This window comes from Stegastes partitus, unplaced genomic scaffold (assembly GCF_000690725.1).
Source record: "Stegastes partitus isolate 25-593 unplaced genomic scaffold, Stegastes_partitus-1.0.2 Scaffold237, whole genome shotgun sequence".
Classification (NCBI taxonomy): Eukaryota; Metazoa; Chordata; class Actinopteri; family Pomacentridae; genus Stegastes; species Stegastes partitus.
The window spans coordinates 646,965-663,642 of record NW_007577968.1 but is presented as its reverse complement, the minus strand read 5'-3'; the positions used below and the strand labels follow the sequence as shown (position 1 = coordinate 663,642).

At 43.9% G+C, this 16,678-nt stretch overlaps 1 protein-coding gene across 3 annotated transcripts in view; it reads right to left on the bottom strand.

The window, feature by feature from the left end:
• The window catches only part of rasgrf2b (Ras protein-specific guanine nucleotide-releasing factor 2b), a 54,926-nt gene that overhangs the window by 13,174 nt on the left and 25,074 nt on the right, over window positions 1–16,678 (bottom strand). Inside the window, exons 4-17 of one of the 3 annotated variants that reach the window (XM_008281581.1) lie at window positions 14,872–14,961; window positions 14,646–14,782; window positions 13,470–13,586; window positions 13,256–13,335; window positions 11,026–11,219; window positions 10,824–10,933; window positions 10,636–10,754; window positions 9,246–9,406; window positions 9,083–9,149; window positions 7,981–8,117; window positions 6,276–6,358; window positions 5,685–5,933; window positions 384–580; window positions 93–302 (exon numbers count right to left, since the gene is read on the bottom strand). In XM_008281581.1, the coding sequence (XP_008279803.1) occupies window positions 93–302; window positions 384–580; window positions 5,685–5,933; window positions 6,276–6,358; window positions 7,981–8,117; window positions 9,083–9,149; window positions 9,246–9,406; window positions 10,636–10,754; window positions 10,824–10,933; window positions 11,026–11,219; window positions 13,256–13,335; window positions 13,470–13,586; window positions 14,646–14,782; window positions 14,872–14,961 (1,951 nt within the window). Of the gene's footprint in view, window positions 1–92; window positions 581–5,684; window positions 5,934–6,275; window positions 6,359–7,980; window positions 8,118–9,082; window positions 9,150–9,245; window positions 9,407–10,635; window positions 10,755–10,823; window positions 10,934–11,025; window positions 11,220–13,255; window positions 13,336–13,469; window positions 13,587–14,645; window positions 14,783–14,871; window positions 14,962–16,678 lie in introns of all 3 variants that reach the window. The other 2 variants (XM_008281580.1, XM_008281582.1) reach the window with 2 other exon arrangements.

Below are 16,678 nucleotides of genomic sequence, written 5' to 3'. Positions count from 1 at the left end.
ATTATTTTGCCAGAGTCCTGTTGCTGCATTTCAAGAAAACCCTAATTCTCTATTAAGTATAAATGTTTTTTTTTGCAGAAACTTCAACGTACCTCTGCGGATGCTCCGTCGCAGCTTCCCACAGAAGGGGTCGATCCTGGGCACCTCGTCCCCCTCCGCGGTCTGGCAGGGACTCTGGTCGGGGGACGAGGGAATGGGAGGAACTTGGTCCAGCGGCGGCTTGGAGTTGTTGGGCGGAGGGGAGGTGGAGGAGGGTGGAGGGGGAGGAGAGGAGGTGGTCGGGGTCGGGGTCTGAGGCGTGGGAGTCTGGGGGGTTTGGGCTGATGTGGGGCTGCTGGCGGCCGACTGGGACGTGTTGTGGTTGGAGTTGGACAGAGGGCTGGTGAGGTCCAGGCCTCCCACCCTGGCCGTGATGGGGGAGTGGAGGGACAGCTTCCGGGCTCGGACCGGGGAGGAGGTGCGGGACGAGATGGACAGAGGGGGAGGAGAGGAGAACTTGCGGCAGAGACGAGGAGATCTGTCGTTTGTGTGCTCGCCACTTCGGTTGTTTTGATTGGTGGCAAAAAACAACTCCAAGGACCTGAAGGAGGGGAAAGAAAGCAATATGTTAGTAAAATAATAGGATATTAAAAAAGCAATAAAAAAAAAAGAGTTCAGGGAAAAGGAGAGAAGAATGAAAAAGAAACACATAAAGAGCTGGCTTGTCTCTATCCCCCAAACCATAAAAGCTTCATTAGAAAATGGGTTTTGTCAGGTAGATTTCCTGTGTTGGAGATAAATGCCTAATTTGGGCTGAGAATACAATAACATCACCAAGATGGGAAAGAAATTAGGATTTCACCGAGTACTGTGGGAGCTCGAGGCTTTCAGAGCTGAATTTGGGGTGTTTAGCTATTGTAGTTATTCAGAGTGACTTAAAATGAGTGGGCACATGCAGCGCAGTCAGAAGGTATTAGAACAGTGACACAGTTTTTCGTCGTGATACTGGAGCACACGGAGCTGGAAATAAAACAACATCTCTCTGAGGTTTCCCCGGTGACTGTCGGTTTTAATTCCAGGACGTTCACACGCGTGTCAGGATTTCGTACGTTTGTGTAAACGGTTCTTCAGCAGCTCGATGTGAACGTAAAGCTGCTCTAATTATTACAAAACCACAGAGAATCATGACGAGAAATGCTGCTCCACTTAGCTTAATGAAGCTTTATGACAACTATCAGGCATCTGTTTTAGTTTTACGGCCTGAAACTTTACTGTTTGGATTCAGTCGCACTGCTCTCGTGGGTGTTAGTATCGGGCAGCTGCTTTTTTTTTTTAAATGAAGACGCTCTATTAAACCCACTGTACGCTATCCTGGCCAGCCCTGGCTCTGGCCTTGGCTTGGCAAAGTTGGAGTCTAGCTGATGGACAAGCTGTAAAATGTATTAGCTAAGGAGGCTGATATTTCTCTCGCTCGGTGGTGGCAGAAACAGAGAGTAAATATTACACTCGTAATCAACAAGTTAAGAAAACACGACACCGAATGAATCATCTCTGCTGGACGTGGAAAGAGGAACTGTTTATATTAGCTGGTTTTTGTGCCTAGTTTGATGGAGGTAATGGGACTGACTTGGCCGGTTATATGTATATTTTGCTGTTTGGCTCTCTTCTGTCATGTTTAGAGTCATCATCCCACTGCCCGGTCTTTAAATCGAGGGATATCTAAAACCTTTAAAGACCCTCAAAGCTCAAAGTTGCTCCTATAATTTTATTGTCAAAAACAGGAACATCAACACAAATGCACCCACGTCACAGACAAGCACAGAAATAAATAAACATCGATCTTTTGTCGCCGGTTACAGTTCTAACAGTTAAATGCCTTATTTACCAGGCAATGGGAGTGTAAAAGCTTTAATCAACAAGCATTTCGGTTATCAATTTGGCGACGACATTAACTCCGAGAGCCAGTGTGTACAGAGCGAGAGGAGAGTAATCATGCATAGATAAACACAGCCATCATTTATTCACACACAAGTCTCTGATTCAGTCGAGGAGCAAACTGCATCCCAGATAGACGGAGGAGGAAATAAAGGCGGATAGAGGAGGGAAATACACATGAAAACCAGTGGAGAACTTTGAAGCAAGCAGCAAGAAAAGAGGATGCAGGCGGCAGGAAGATGCTTCAGATGTAAAGCCGAGTAACAACAAAAAAAAAAAGGATCGATGTGGTAACGGAGAGGAAGAAACAGCCTCGAGGAACCGATGCTCCGGTGACAAAACATGCTACAGATCAGCTGCAGATTCAAGACATTCCTGTCTACACATCATCAATCTGAAATGCTTCATCCAAGCCCTCTGAGTTGTTCAGGCAGAGTAAACGGGAAAGTCATGCTTCAGTTTAGTGTCGGATCAAGACCAGAAGAGAAGAAGAACAGGCAGGAAAAGTAGGATAGAGACAGTAAGAAAGGAAGGCAGAGAGAGAAGAGAAGAGTCGGTTACTTGGACTGATCCATGGCTATCTTCTTGATCTTCAGACTGTAGTCAGGACAGATGGATGAGATGGACAGACGGTCAAATGAGTGGTACTGCGCCCTGTAGTCGGAGGGAGGATATGAAGAGACAAAGGGAGATGGATGACACAAAAAAATGATTAAATGGATGGCTGTGACGACTGGATTTAGACGTGACAGCGCGAGTAAGAGATGTAACAGAGATAAAAGGTCGGTCTGAGGGAGGATGATGGAGGGATGATAGATGAACCTCTGAGGAAAAACAAAGGTGTGTTTGAGGGAAAAAGGGAGAATGTGTCTGAAGCAGCATATGTTCAGTCTACCAGATGTCGACGCGCGACCATGTGGGAGGAAAATCCAGCATGAAACAAGAACAGAAAGCTGAGTTTCTGTCTGTCTGCTATGTTCATGCATGTGTGTGTCCATGGAGACATATGCAGAAATGAAATGGGGGGCATCACCTTTCTAATCTGGCAAAACAGAAAAAACTATGTGACCCAGCCAAAGAGGGCATTTTTATTCTAGCGTCACCATTTGTGAAAAAGTGGAAACGACAGTCTTTGACAAGAATTGTCAACTGAAAGCCATGGAAATGATGAAGTGCATGAATTATGAGAGATATTTGCATGAAATTGCAAAATAGCCACGAAACAAAACACAAGGCTGAAACAAGATGTCAGTCACAGCAGCGTGTTGAGCTAAATCTGCATGTTACCAGCTCAATTTAACATGTTAGCACGCTTGTTAATTAGTCATCAGAGCTTTAGTGGTTCTCGTTTCTGGTCCTTATGATAACTATTTATCGTCACTCCCAGCTCACATGGCTAAACGTCCAGCGGCTACCCAAGACTCACAAACCTCAAGGTGTGAGTGGTTCTGAAACAGCCAGGTGAGAGATGAGTCAATATGCATGTCCACTGTGGTGACATTTGTAGGGGTTTAACCAAGTTAGTTTTAAGCCCCACAAAGAGCTAATGTTCTCACACAACCCCTGTCTGTGGTATAAGTATGTATAAGCCACACAAAGTAAATGAATCATAAACCAACACAATATTTTTAATGTTACAACAAATAAAGCAAGAATAAAATAACTCTTTAGAAGTTACTCCTCTCCATTGAATCAAAAGAAGTCCACTTTGGGTCCATTTCAGATGTTCAAGGTAATCTAAATACTTCATTATAAGTGCCTGATAAGTGATGTCATAACCCTCCCTATGTTAAACAGCCATGTCCAAACAGAGGAGGGGGTTCACAACACTATTCATCAGGTGCTTATAATGCAGCATTAAGTTCTCCACCATTAACATGATGAGTCAACCTTCGCTTGGCAGTTTCACAACCATTTACGCCTTGAGGTTTGTAAGTCTTTGGTAGTTTATCCATGTGAGCTTGAGGTGACAAAATGTATTTGTGACTCCTGATCAGTTGGTTAGATTTGATGAAGCCTCTTGGATGATTGGTGAAATGTCTTCAACAACCCAAATAAAAGGAGTCCAATGGCCTTCAACTGAAGCTCATGAGGCATTTGTAGAGCTAAAGATGAAGTAAAAGCTGAGTTTGATGGAAAGTTATGTTAGGATCATATAGTTTATATTCATGTTTTGATAATATCTTACTATTATTTCAACCTCTTATTATTATCTTAATCTTTTATTATCATCTTAAGGCATAATCAACATAACTTATAAACAACTACAACGTGAAAAAGCGTAAGTGGAGACAGGACTTGGTGGTTTGTGAATATTTCTCTGTCACAAGCAGGTATCTGCAGGAGGGAGGAACTGAAGGTGCTCAACAGTTGGGTGCTGAGTGGCGAGTTTCTGCACCTACGAGATGGTGGAAGAAGGTCCAAGGACACGGAGGAGCCAATCAGCTAGCTGCAACACATTCTGTGCACATGTAATAGTACAAGTACACTGGATCAGGGAGAAGCAGTCAGACTTGGTGTCCTGACGTTAACGTTGTTGGTGCTCGGGTGAGAAGTTTGATCCAGAGCTCCGTATGTTTATTCAACTATCTGATAAATAAATACATGGAGTGAGACCTAAATGTCTTCTCCTATTGCTTCATAAAACGAATGGAGCTATCTCACACATAGTTTAATTTCTGGTAGATTCAGCTCCGACAGTCAGTAGTTTTGCAGGTATTTGTTCATGAATAAAAGTGTCGGACAAAATCAATACTTGACCTGATGATGGAATGAAATGGAAAGTTAAGGAATAACTTGTGCCATCACAAGTCATCCTTTGGGAGGTATGAATTTTCAATCCATCTGATAGTTGTTTCAGTCAAGACCAGGAATAACAAAAATTCAATAACCTAAAAAACAGGACTCTTTTGAAAGTGAGATGCTGCATCTCAAGGGGATATCTGTTCAATAAATTAAAATTCTGGTGCATCACTAGCAATGGCTAAAAGCACCCATATATTAAAGAAGCCATTGTCATACAGTAACTGATGTCCTCTTTATAAGCTGCTTTTTGTACCGTCTCTCTGGAGAACGAAGGAGACAAAAATCAAAGTAAAGATGTCAGAACGCAGACTCCCGCTACCCTTCCTGCACACCTCTGATCCCCGGACGCTTCCTCCAGTGAAGCCAGCCACAAGCCGAGGTGAGTTGGGCTTTACATGCCAATTTGCCCTTGGGCAGAGGTACCAGGAAAAGCTTTTCCTGTTAAAAAGCTAAGTTGAGTGAAGCTGTGGAAGGAATACAAACACACAGTTCTGATGGAGCCAAGCACCTAATATGAGAGAGAGAGAAAGAGAGAGACGCCTCATCTAACACATAGTATATTCCTACAACTGTGCCAAAAACTTTGTTGAAGCATCTGTGCTGTTGGCCTCCGAACACAGGCTGGTATGTATTTCAGTCGGTGTGTGTTTACCCTTGTGGACAGAGGTGGAAGCTGCTCGCAGAGTCCAAAACACTGACCCACAACTTTGACAACATCATTCACAGATTTTAAAAACAAAACAGAGGGGGGGAAGCTAATAAAACTCATCCACCAACCGGACCGACACACACAAAACAGGCACGAATAAATATACAAATGTTGGTAAAAAAATATGAACCAAACCAGTGTTTTCTGCAGATTTATGAGGTGCCATTTAACTCTGTGTGTGTGTGTGTGTGTGTGTGTGAGATTTCTGTCTGGTACTTTTTTCTGTGTTTGTGAGTGCATGCGTGATCGGTAGGACCTGATCGGTATGGAGGAGAAGGGCTTCTTGTAGATGTCGGCCAGTTTGTCCATGACCACGGTGGCTGCGGTGAAGATCCTGTATGTGTGCAGGAAGGTGTTGAGGAAGTCTATGGAGAGGAAGCGCAGGTCGGTCAGCCTCTCCAGCAGCCGCTCCACGCTGGCGTAACGGATCTGGGGGACCTTGCAGGAGTTGAGCGTCTTGCTGAAGCAAATGTCAACATCATCTTTATGGAGACGCACATCGGATCTGATGGATACACGAGCACACACATACACAAACACACAACCGAGCATGGGTGACTGTTGGGCCGCTAAGCAAGGAAAAAAAGGTCGTGAAAGTAGCTGAGCCAAAACAGAAATTAATAAATACACCACCAACGTATTTCAAAGGAGGAGGATAAAAACAAGAGAATACCGTCAAGCACAGAAGGCATAAATCAAAAGAAAAAAAGCCGTAATACGTAACAGTTGACTATAAATCAACACAACTGTAATATCTTCACCCAGATGTGCTACCAAATTAAGGTTTGCAACACGTGCGTGGCATGAAGGGATGAGGGTTCCTCTCTGCACAAACAAAGACACTTACTTGATCATGTGAGGCACGGTGACTTTAGAGTTTTCCTCAAACACGCTGGTCATCAAGCCATTACAGCGGATATTATCGATGCACTGCAGAGACGGAGACGGGAGACAGGCCATGAGAGGATTGAAGAACATGAGACTGTGTGCATATGTATGTAATGTGGCTCCTACTGAGATGAAACGTGGGAACTTTGAGCATTTGCAGGCTATTTACACTTCACTTCCTGTTTCGTGGCGAATGCGTATGGTTGTGGCCGCGCCCCCAAGCGGTGTTGTGAGCCCACCACTTCCTGTTTAATGGCGAGCCGAGGCGGAGCGCGTGGCGTGGCGTGGCGTGGCGTGCTGGCTGGGACTCGGAGCACACGTTTCAGGAAGATCGGAGCGCGTACAGGCCAGTTACACTGCATTTTATGGCGCGTTATGATGTTTTGGCAAAATTCTACAGGCCACCATTTTGACGCCGTCAGACTTTTGTGGAGCGTTTTAATAGCTTTTAATCTCCATGTCCTGCAGTTTGTGCTGGCCAAATTTCAGGTGTGTACAACGTTCCCCCTAGGAGGAGATAGATTTTGAAAATGGCCAAAAATGAGCGAAAATCAAAGTTCTGACCATGTTTTTTTCAAAATGGCGGACTTCCTGTTAGGTTTAGGGCTTGGAGCTGATTGAATTTTTTGTGTGTCCCGACCTGCTGCACATGCCCAGCGAATTGCGTATCTGTAGGTGAAACGGCCTTCCGACAGGACTCCGTTGAATGCCGGAAACACCGCGAAAATGCGTAAAATGGCCACAGGTCCAAATTGCACGGGCCGCCATTTCCACACCGTCAGACTTTTGCGAAGCGGTTTAATAACTTTTAATCACCACGTCCTGTATCTTGTGCTGGCCAAATTTCAGGTGTGTACGACATAACCCCTAGGAGGAGATAGATTTTGAAAATGCCAGTTTTTTGGCCAAAATTTTTTTCAAAATGGCCGACTTCCTGTTGAGTTTCAGGTATGTGTTCTTGAGACTTTTTTGTGCGTCTCGGGATGTTACGTGTGTGTGGCGAATTTCGTGGCTCTACATGAAAGTGTGATCGGGGGCGGGTTTTTTTCGCAATTTTCTAGGTGGTGCTGTTGAGCCATTTTTCTATTGAGGTGTTTATTTCCCCCTAATTATAAAAGTTTTGTGCCAAGTTTTGTGCACGTGCGAGTACGTTTAAGACCTCAAAAACGCATCTCTTTGTCATGACTAATAATAATAAAAAACCCTAGCTATTCCAATGGGGTCTTCTCACCCTTCTGGGTGCTCGGACGCTAATTATCCAAAGTATTGGTGGAGCATGTGACATTATAAAATTATGATTCAAAACAAAACTGCTTCCAAACAGTTCCAGAAGTCTTGTTGATATGAAAAAGAAGCCACTTAAAACTGTCAGTGTATTTTTCTGTCTGACAAGAGTTAATTCAGTGTGACATGCTTGTACGGTGTGTGTGTGTGTGTGTGTGTGTGTGTGTGTGTGTGTGTGTGTGTGTGTGTGTGTGTGTGTGTGTGCTGTTTGTGAAGTACTGAGGCGGTGAGCTGAACTCGGCCCTGGGGAGCTGCACCACAGTCTGTGTTTACTTATCACTAAGCCTTCTCAATGCCCAGCGGAGACACGCTCTCGCTATTTGGAGGTTCTTGTTATTCTGTGTTTGTCTGGGTGTGCGTTTGTGCGATTTGTGTATTACCTGGCTAATATCGCTGGTCCACGCAGCCTTCTCCTGCCGCGACGGCGCCAGCAACACCACGGTAAACGAAGGCGAGTCTGTCGGCTCCACCACCAGCTTAAAGTCCAGCTGACCGAAAACCTGACCTCCGGCCTTAGCTGTGAGATAGAGGAGAAAAAGATTTTTTACAGCACAACAGACCATTTAATGACAAAAACATAACACACACACACATGCACACACAGAGGGTTAATTAGGCAGACCTGCTATCTTCCCTCTGTGCACCCCCTGAGGCTTAAGTGTAAAAGTGAAGGCAGGTGTGCGTCTCGTGTTTGTGTAGATGTTTCATCAGGCTGCCTCTTTGCAAAAAGAATTCTTGTTGAAAAAAAAAATAATGGCCCTGTAATGTTAAAAGATCAAACCCTGACATTTAAAGGGGTGAGCATCTGATATTTAAAGGGAAGTAATTTCCGGGACTCTTATCGCCTGACACCTAATTAACCTCCATGAGTGGTGAAGAGCCTAAATGAGCCAATAAGAGGCGTCCGTGTGTCGACAACCATAGACTGTATAAAAGATGGACGTAGCTACCGTGATGTTGGTTTCTGCACTGAGAAAATGAAGCCAGGGTTTTGCTACTTCCTGGTTGACATCTTGGATTTTTGGAGCCAGTGACGCAAAAATCGTCGGAGGGGGGCGGAGCCATAGGAGCAGCGATTGGTCAGACGGATTGAGAGGCGGGCCCTCTCTGCCCCGCCCACATTTACCGCCTTCTGCTCGCTTCGTCTGCATCGTCGCTGCCGACTGTCAATCAAGCCAGCCATGCCCCTTGCCCCGCAAAATGTTGACGATTTTTTAAAAATTCAGTATTGATTTATTTTCAGATTGGCCACCTGATCTCTGGACTTGACCATGAAAACTAATAAGATAAAAATCCTGAGCTGTAGGAATGCAGTATTTTGTGATCCAGGGCTTTTTGGAGCCAGCAGCTAGCGGACGTAGTGATATTGCAGGTTTTTGACACTTCCTGGTTGGCTTCATTTTTCAGGTTGCTGCGTCCATCTTTTATACAGTCTATGGTCAACAATGTGAGCACGCTACGTCATGGAGGCAGTAAACTTACATTCCTCGTCATTGGCATCTGGTTCCTCGATCAGCGTGCAGTCAATTAGGGACAGAACTCCACCTTGCTGCAAGAGAAAGCAGGCATGGATAAGAGGTGCTGTCGATTTCCAGAAGGAGTTTCTTCAGTGAGGTACACAGCACACAGGTAACAGTGTTCTCACCTTTAGCAGGTGTAGCTTCCCCCCAGAGCTGCGTGTGCAGACAAGGAAGTGTTTGGTGAAGAGAAAACACTGTCTTTCGCCTTCCTTCTTCAGAGACAGCGAGCCCAGACGGACCTTACTGAGCTTCCCTCGCTCCACCGATGGCAGCTGGATCAGAGAGCCTGTGGAGGGACGACATTTCATTTCATTAGGCTGACACTAAGCTGTGTTTACTGGACGTTCACAGGGAGGCAAACATGTGTCTGTCAAAAGTTTCCCCACACATGCTCTTGGTGTGTTTACCTCGTGGAGCAATGAGAGTAGAAATTATGAAATCATTAAAGTTAGCAGGGTTAGCGTCTTTTCCTTATGGATTCAGAAACAGACAGGACCTTGGATGGGCAGAAGTCCCACGCTGTCAACACACTGCTGTACAGTCACTCAGCTACAGCTACAGGGACTTCATCACAGTCTGCTCTCCTGGATGGCATCGTGCCATTTGTTTAACTCACTGGCAGATATCATCACTTAATAACATTTAAGAGGGAAATGGAATCTGATTTTATGTCTGGCCATGTTTGATAAATCAGATTAATATGAAACAGGAGAAAGCTGCTCTTATTAGATTTATGCACACTCTAATAATTATAGAATGCCTCAGCGCTGATGTGGATTCAGTGTGTTTCTAAGGAACAAGATTTAGCAACGCAACGAGATATGGAATCAATAATTATGGCTCGAAGCCAGAGACAACAAATGAAGTAGAGTTTATGCAGCACGTTTTAGACAGAAGTGATGAAAACGGACTTCTTTTGTTCAGATTTATTGTCTGGCATCGTGACAATAAGAATACAGCCACGATCACAGGTGAAATGTTTATTCACACCATGAAGACGTGAGAACTTGTAGAGCTAAAAGAGAGTTTAATGTGGAAACAGCAGAATGAAGGTGAGTTTTTTTATGTAGGAAGTAATTCATTGAGACTTTTTTTTGCTAATATGTCATTTTTTCCCCTTTTTTATTGATAGCTTTTTAGAGTCACTTATTTTTTTGGCCTTTATTTGACAGGACAGTAGAGAGAGAGAGAGACAGGAAAGTGGGGAGAAGAATGGGGGAGGAACCTGCAGCAAAAGGCCATGGGCTGGATTTGAACCCACGACCACAGCGTCGGGGACTATAGCCCCAGTACATGGGTCGCCAGCTCAACCAGTTGAGGCCCTTAGAGTCACATTTTAACTGGGAAAGCCGAGGAAGCCAATCCTTCCCCTTGTAGAAAGTTTTACTGTCGCTAATGTCACGATTCGGTGAACTGCTCCACCACCGATCACGAGTCAGCAGGCAGCTGACTGTCCAGTGGACCTCCAGAGGTTTGATTGTAGCCGAGATCCGCTGCGCCCTGATGAGGACTCACCCTGCCTGACGAAGGTCTGGCTGGTGTCCAGCAGGATGTCGCAGCCCTCCACTATCATCCTCTCTATGGCCAGGTTCTTCCGAATGTTTTCTGTGTCGCTCACCTCGTCGTGCATTACTCTGAACAGAAACACACGAGTTAGCTCGGCGCTGAGATGCATCAACAAAGCTGACCGTTGTGACACGTACCTGGACAGCTCCTCTAATTTGGACTTGGCGAATTCAAGACTCTTGCGTTCCACGTGCTCATGAGGTGTGTGGGCCAGTAGTTCATGTAAGGTGATGATGTAACGAGGAATCTTGTCGGAGAAAAGATAAACAGTTCGTTAAAATAAATGTACCTGGCAGCAATATGTGAACACAGACTGCAGCGGGGTGACAGTTGAACCACCTGGAACATCGGGTACGTGAGGAAGGTCTCGAGCATCCTTCCCTCGCAGGCGGCGTTGGACTCGTACTGTTTCAGCAGCTTGTCAAAGTCTCTGTTCTGCTTGCAGTTGGCCAAAACCTGCAGGCTGTACTGGTGGTTACGCACAAACTCCTGGTAGATGTTCAACATGGGCAGCAGGATGTCGAACAGGTCGGCTGCAGACGGAAACACATACATATGTAGAGTATGTAAGTCACACGAGGATCCAACATGCAGCAGCGGGTTCCAGTGAAAATATCTGTAACTAGTAGCGACCGCTGCCGTCGCCATGGCTACAGTTTAGCTGTTGTTGATGCTGACAATCATCTTTCATCTCTTTCCCAAGTGTTTTTGCTGGAATATAATCTGCTGCTTCTGTTTTGTTTTTTGTTTTTTTTTAATTAAAGCTGCTTTATGATGATTTATTAGTAAAATTCAGTTGTTGTGCGACCAGTTCAGTGCAAACCGAGCCAGCTGCACAATGTGTTGCTAATGCAGCATCCTTCCTCTTGTGCACTCTGTGTGCATGTTTACCGGGTTAATTACCTCCTGTGGGGACTTAGTGTTGATCTTTCACCGGTGGAGCTTTCTGGGTTAGTTGGCGTTTCATTTTTAGACCTTTGATCTAATTCTTGAACGTGGTATCGTCGTGCATTGCTGTTGCACAATTTGATAGTTGGTCCAAATGTAAACCTTAAAGGCCAAATAATGTCTTTAAGAGGGCTGAGCTCACTGTATAGAGGCAGCAAGACGAAGGTAAAAAAGTTTTCTAATGTCATGTCAGCTCAAAAATAGTCAAATTACAAAGAAAGGAGGTTACGGAAGATGATGTAAGTGACAGACACTGAATAAACCAATTCAGAAAACATGACGTCCTCCTGGGAGTTTCTCTGGTGATTTTCTTTATTGATCATGTCGACTGTTTTTTGGTCCCGTGCAAATGACCAGTGGACCACGAGGAGAAGATTTTCAATCTCTATGATTGATGTAACCCAAAGTAAAAAATTTTATGTGTCATTGTATTCATGTTCTAAACCTTCTGAACCCCAAAAAAACCCTAAAGGATGTAATTTTGTTAGAAACCGTAACACCGTTTATCAGCCACAAACGGTAAAAACATAACGAATAGTCAGGTTTTCAACTTTTTGACAGTCACTAAACTACTCATAAACTGCATGCAGTGGTCAAAATAAACTAATTTAAATTTAAAATTGTAAAATATTGTCAAAAAATAAGGTGTCTACATGATCCAGATCCTGTAAAAGTCTGTGCTCCCAACTGAAGTCAGCGATGACTCAGCGTTCACCGACAGTCGTGACTCACATTCTGTGACTTTTTGGCTGAACTGCACTGTTTTTGTTTCTCTTTTTTTATAAAATAAAGATTCAAAGAAATTCACCTATGGCATTATAACCTGCTCTCTAGTTCTTGCTGTGGTTTCTATAGAGCTGCAGAGTTTTATGTTGCAGTGAAAAATCTGCTCACAGTGAGTAAAAATGAACCACCTCTGGGGTTCAGAGGGTTAAAAGAACGAAAGAAATATTATCACGCAAGGAAAAGCAAAACCTGGTTTCCACAAAAATTCAAACAAATTGATACCTATAGCCGTCTGTGCAGCGTCTGTGCAGGTTAACAGGACACTGTGTTGTATTTTCATAAACGTAATGACAGTAAAACAAAGAACCAGCTGTGAAACACAACAGCAGCTTGTTTGATATAAAACATATTGTTGATCAAAAGTCTACGTTCAGCCACAGCCTGCAGAAAAGAGTCAGATAAAGGCGGTACATTTAATCAGCAGACCCCTTTTCTTTTTGAGTTTGTCACAAGTAATTTGCTGCCACGTCTTTCAGCGGTCTGTCTCCTAGGTGATGCTTATCTGTCGAGGAGGGGGTTTGTTTTAGGAGGTGAAATGATGGGATGCCTTCTGGTCCGGGCGGTCATTGTCTGTCAAGACAATGAGCGCGCTTGTTGCAGACTGAGATAGGATAATGTGTGTGTGTGTGTGTGTGTGTGTGTGTGTGAATAGGGCAGTAAGACGTCAAAGCTGACGTCTGAATGAGACAAACTAGATACGGAAACCACTGAAAACCTGACCTTGATGTAACTGGGTGGCTGCAGAGAGAGAGAGTGTGTGTGTGTGTGTGTGTGTGTGTGTGTGTGTGTGTATTTGTGTGTTTCACGCATAGTGTGAGGTCAAGTCACAGCTTACCCAGCACCAGAGTTGGCCAGTTGGCGATCCTCGCCTTCAAGCCTTGATGGAAAATCTCATGTAGGAACATGATGGTCTCGCTGAAGACACACAGGAAACACAGTGTGGGAACATTTTTAGTATTTGTTTTTATCTCTGCTGGGGCCTCCAATCAAAGAAATCAAAGGAGGACCAAAATGTTTGAATAATGACACACATTTGTATGTATACACACCTGTTGAGGAAGATGCTGCTGACGTCGTCGTGGCTGATTGGGGGTTTCTTGGAGCTGGCAGCCATCCTCAGAGGTCTGAGGAAGCAGTTGACCAGGATGTAGAGCTGGTGGACGTACCTGTCATCACACAGAGACAAACAGTCATACTGCACTACCTGTACTAACAGTTTATTTTTGGCCTTTATATGACAGTGAAGTTGAGAGAGAGACAGGAAAGTGGGGGAGAAGACTGGGGGAAGGACCTGCGGAAAAGGGCCATGAGCGGGATTCGAACTCAGGGACTATAGCCCCTATACATGGGACACCAGCTCAACCGGGTGAGCTACAGCGGCACCCACCATATTTAATCAAATATATTCCATGAAGACAGTACTGGTGTTAAATGTAATACTAGTTTTTATCATGATGCAATATATGCTGTCTTACAGTTAGATGACACTATTTCCTGAAGGTTTTATTGTTCTAATTTAGTACAATAAACTGTGAACACACATCACTAACATGTTCTGAACATCCTTCCCGGATCATTTTAGTTCATTTTGTTTTACCACTTGAAATAAATGTCATAACCCTGTGCAGGAGAGAAAATCTTCTGTGTAACCTGACACTGTCACCACTTTACCGCCACGTAACACCTGATCAAATGTGTCCTCAGCTCTCAATTACCATCGTTTTAACTAAAGATGTATTTTAAACCTTCCGCTCTATAGCTCATTTTTATTCATGACAGCTGAAGTTGGTCCAGAAATAAAAAACCAGCAGGTTTATCTGAATTAGAGTGGGTGTTTGTTTTGTTTTTTTCTCCTCCACTCGGGGTCTGTTAATCTGACTGTGATTCAGTTTAGTTTAATTAAATCCAATAAAAATTAAATTACATGAACACAGCAGACAAATTGAGGCACTTCATCACAATTGCTGTAAAAAAAAATAAAAAATCCTGCAAATCCGACGTTTTAATAAATGCAGAATTTGCAAAACTGTCTGGAATCCTCTCACATAACCGTCTGCTTTATGTAACACAAACGGTTGCACAATCTGTATTTTCGTATCGACTGTATCGTGCTAAAAAAAAAACAACTTGAAGAGCATCTTTTCCGGAGCCACGGTGAGCGAGACAGCATCATGTACGGCTAACAACAGTGACACCTTTTCTCCACTCCGGGCACATTTACATACTCTGTCTCTGCCTCCACCATATTGAAGACGATCTGGTTCCTCTTCCTCATGCTCTCAGCGTGAGGAGAGCAGATGTAGTCCTGAACAATAATCTTCCACTTCCTCCGACAGAGCCAGCCCCGCATGAAGCTCTGCACCTGTGGAGACACAGTAGTGGCAGCAGGACAGATGCAGGCAAACACATACTGTAAGAATCTCATGACTTAAACGCTGCTGATTTATTTACCTTTTTGATCTTCTTGATGTCCGGGTCTTCATTCTCGTGGTAGACGTGGTAAGGCCGCATTCGCTCCTTAGTTTTGTTCAGAGCCACAATCTTTAATAAAGAGAAATTCAATCACAAGCAATGTGAGTAGAAGTTTCATGATATTCAGGTTAAAATGTGGGAGAAGGTGGTGCGTCATCGATGCAAAACCCAGCCATAAAAAAAACTTTACGACTTGTTTTGTAAGCACTAAACTATAATGCAAACCTGTTTCTGGACTGATACACTTCAGCTCAGACGGTTATTACATTCCTGCAGGGATGATCAGCCGTTTGTTTGAATATTCTAAATGTGTTCAGTGCATTGTTGGTGCAGATAGACATCACACTTCCTCATCTTTGACCACACAGCGGCTTCATTCACAAAGACAGGACGAGAGAGAGAGAAGGGGGAGGGAGGCGCTCAGCTGGCGATAGTATGCAAATTAAAGCTCACATGAGCCTGATGCACCTGTAGCAGCGTTGTAGGGAGTAGAAAATCTAAGAATAAAAGTAAAAACTTTGAGCCAAATTAGCGTTTTAACTTGTGATATTTACAAAAAAGCTGATGACAAAGAGAATATCAGCTTTTAAAGTGAGGAGAGGGAATAAAGTGGACAGATACCAACCTTAAAATGTTCTCAAGCTGCAGAAAAACATCCAATCTCACATCATAAAGTTAATAATAAATAGCACCACTGTACATTAAAGTGGCGACCAACTTCAAACATTGGTGGCAAAAGGATGTTTTAGGCAACATCTGGGAGGCTGGGATTGGCTCTTGCTCTGTTTTTTTTTATCTTCAGGGCTCTTTGACAGCATCCGTTCATACGTAGAAAAGCATGAAAACGGCTGAAACCAAAGCGATTTTCGGCTACACAGCTTCATCTTCATTTTCTTGTTCAGCAGCACTATCATGCAAATAGCAGCGGAGCCGGCCTGCCAACTGTTGACAGTTACAGTGGCTAGTTAGTTTAATTATTCATAAAAACAGGGCAACACACACACACCAACACACACACACACACACAAACAAACAAACACGAGTGTGTTTTAATGAGATGGATCACCAACTGCACGCTGGCTCTCAAAGTCTAATCCTTTTTTCATGAGCAGCCCTATTACACAGGCAGATGTTTCCGAATATAAAATGACTTTGGTTAGCATTTTCATTATCAGCCGGGCTCAGTGTATCCTGCCAATGAGATATAATCCCAGCGTGCAGCGGGGGAGAAGTATCCGCCACACTTGTTGCTCCGAGGGAGAATTACAACTAAAATCAGCATAACAGGCTAATGCATTAAGCGGAGTGTTGTCTCCTCCAAAAGACGGAAATAGCATATGGCAGCAAAGGGTTTATACGAGCGATTTATTGACACAAATGAGCAGAGACAGAATTGGAAAAGACGGCGGAGGCGTGATTTATGTCGATGTTAGCAGCTGGCCCAAAGAGCAAATAGTATCCCCTGGAGGGGGCAACTGCTGCAAAGACCAGAATTCAATTTCAATCAAACACCTGTACATTAAAAAATGACTTTGCGGCGCCTTCGGGCCACATCTGGGACAAACAGCAGCGCACAGGAATCACTTCTTATCTGATACAGCAGATACTCAATGATCTGACAAATCAGAGCACATAAAGACATGAGCAATTTCATTACATTATTTTTTAATAGCACTGTTTAAGTCCTTAACTTTATAGCTTTATAGTTTCTCAAAAGCTAATTTCTTATGTGATTTGGTTCAGCTGATACACTTTTAGTTCCAATTAGCTAGCAGCACAGCCAGAA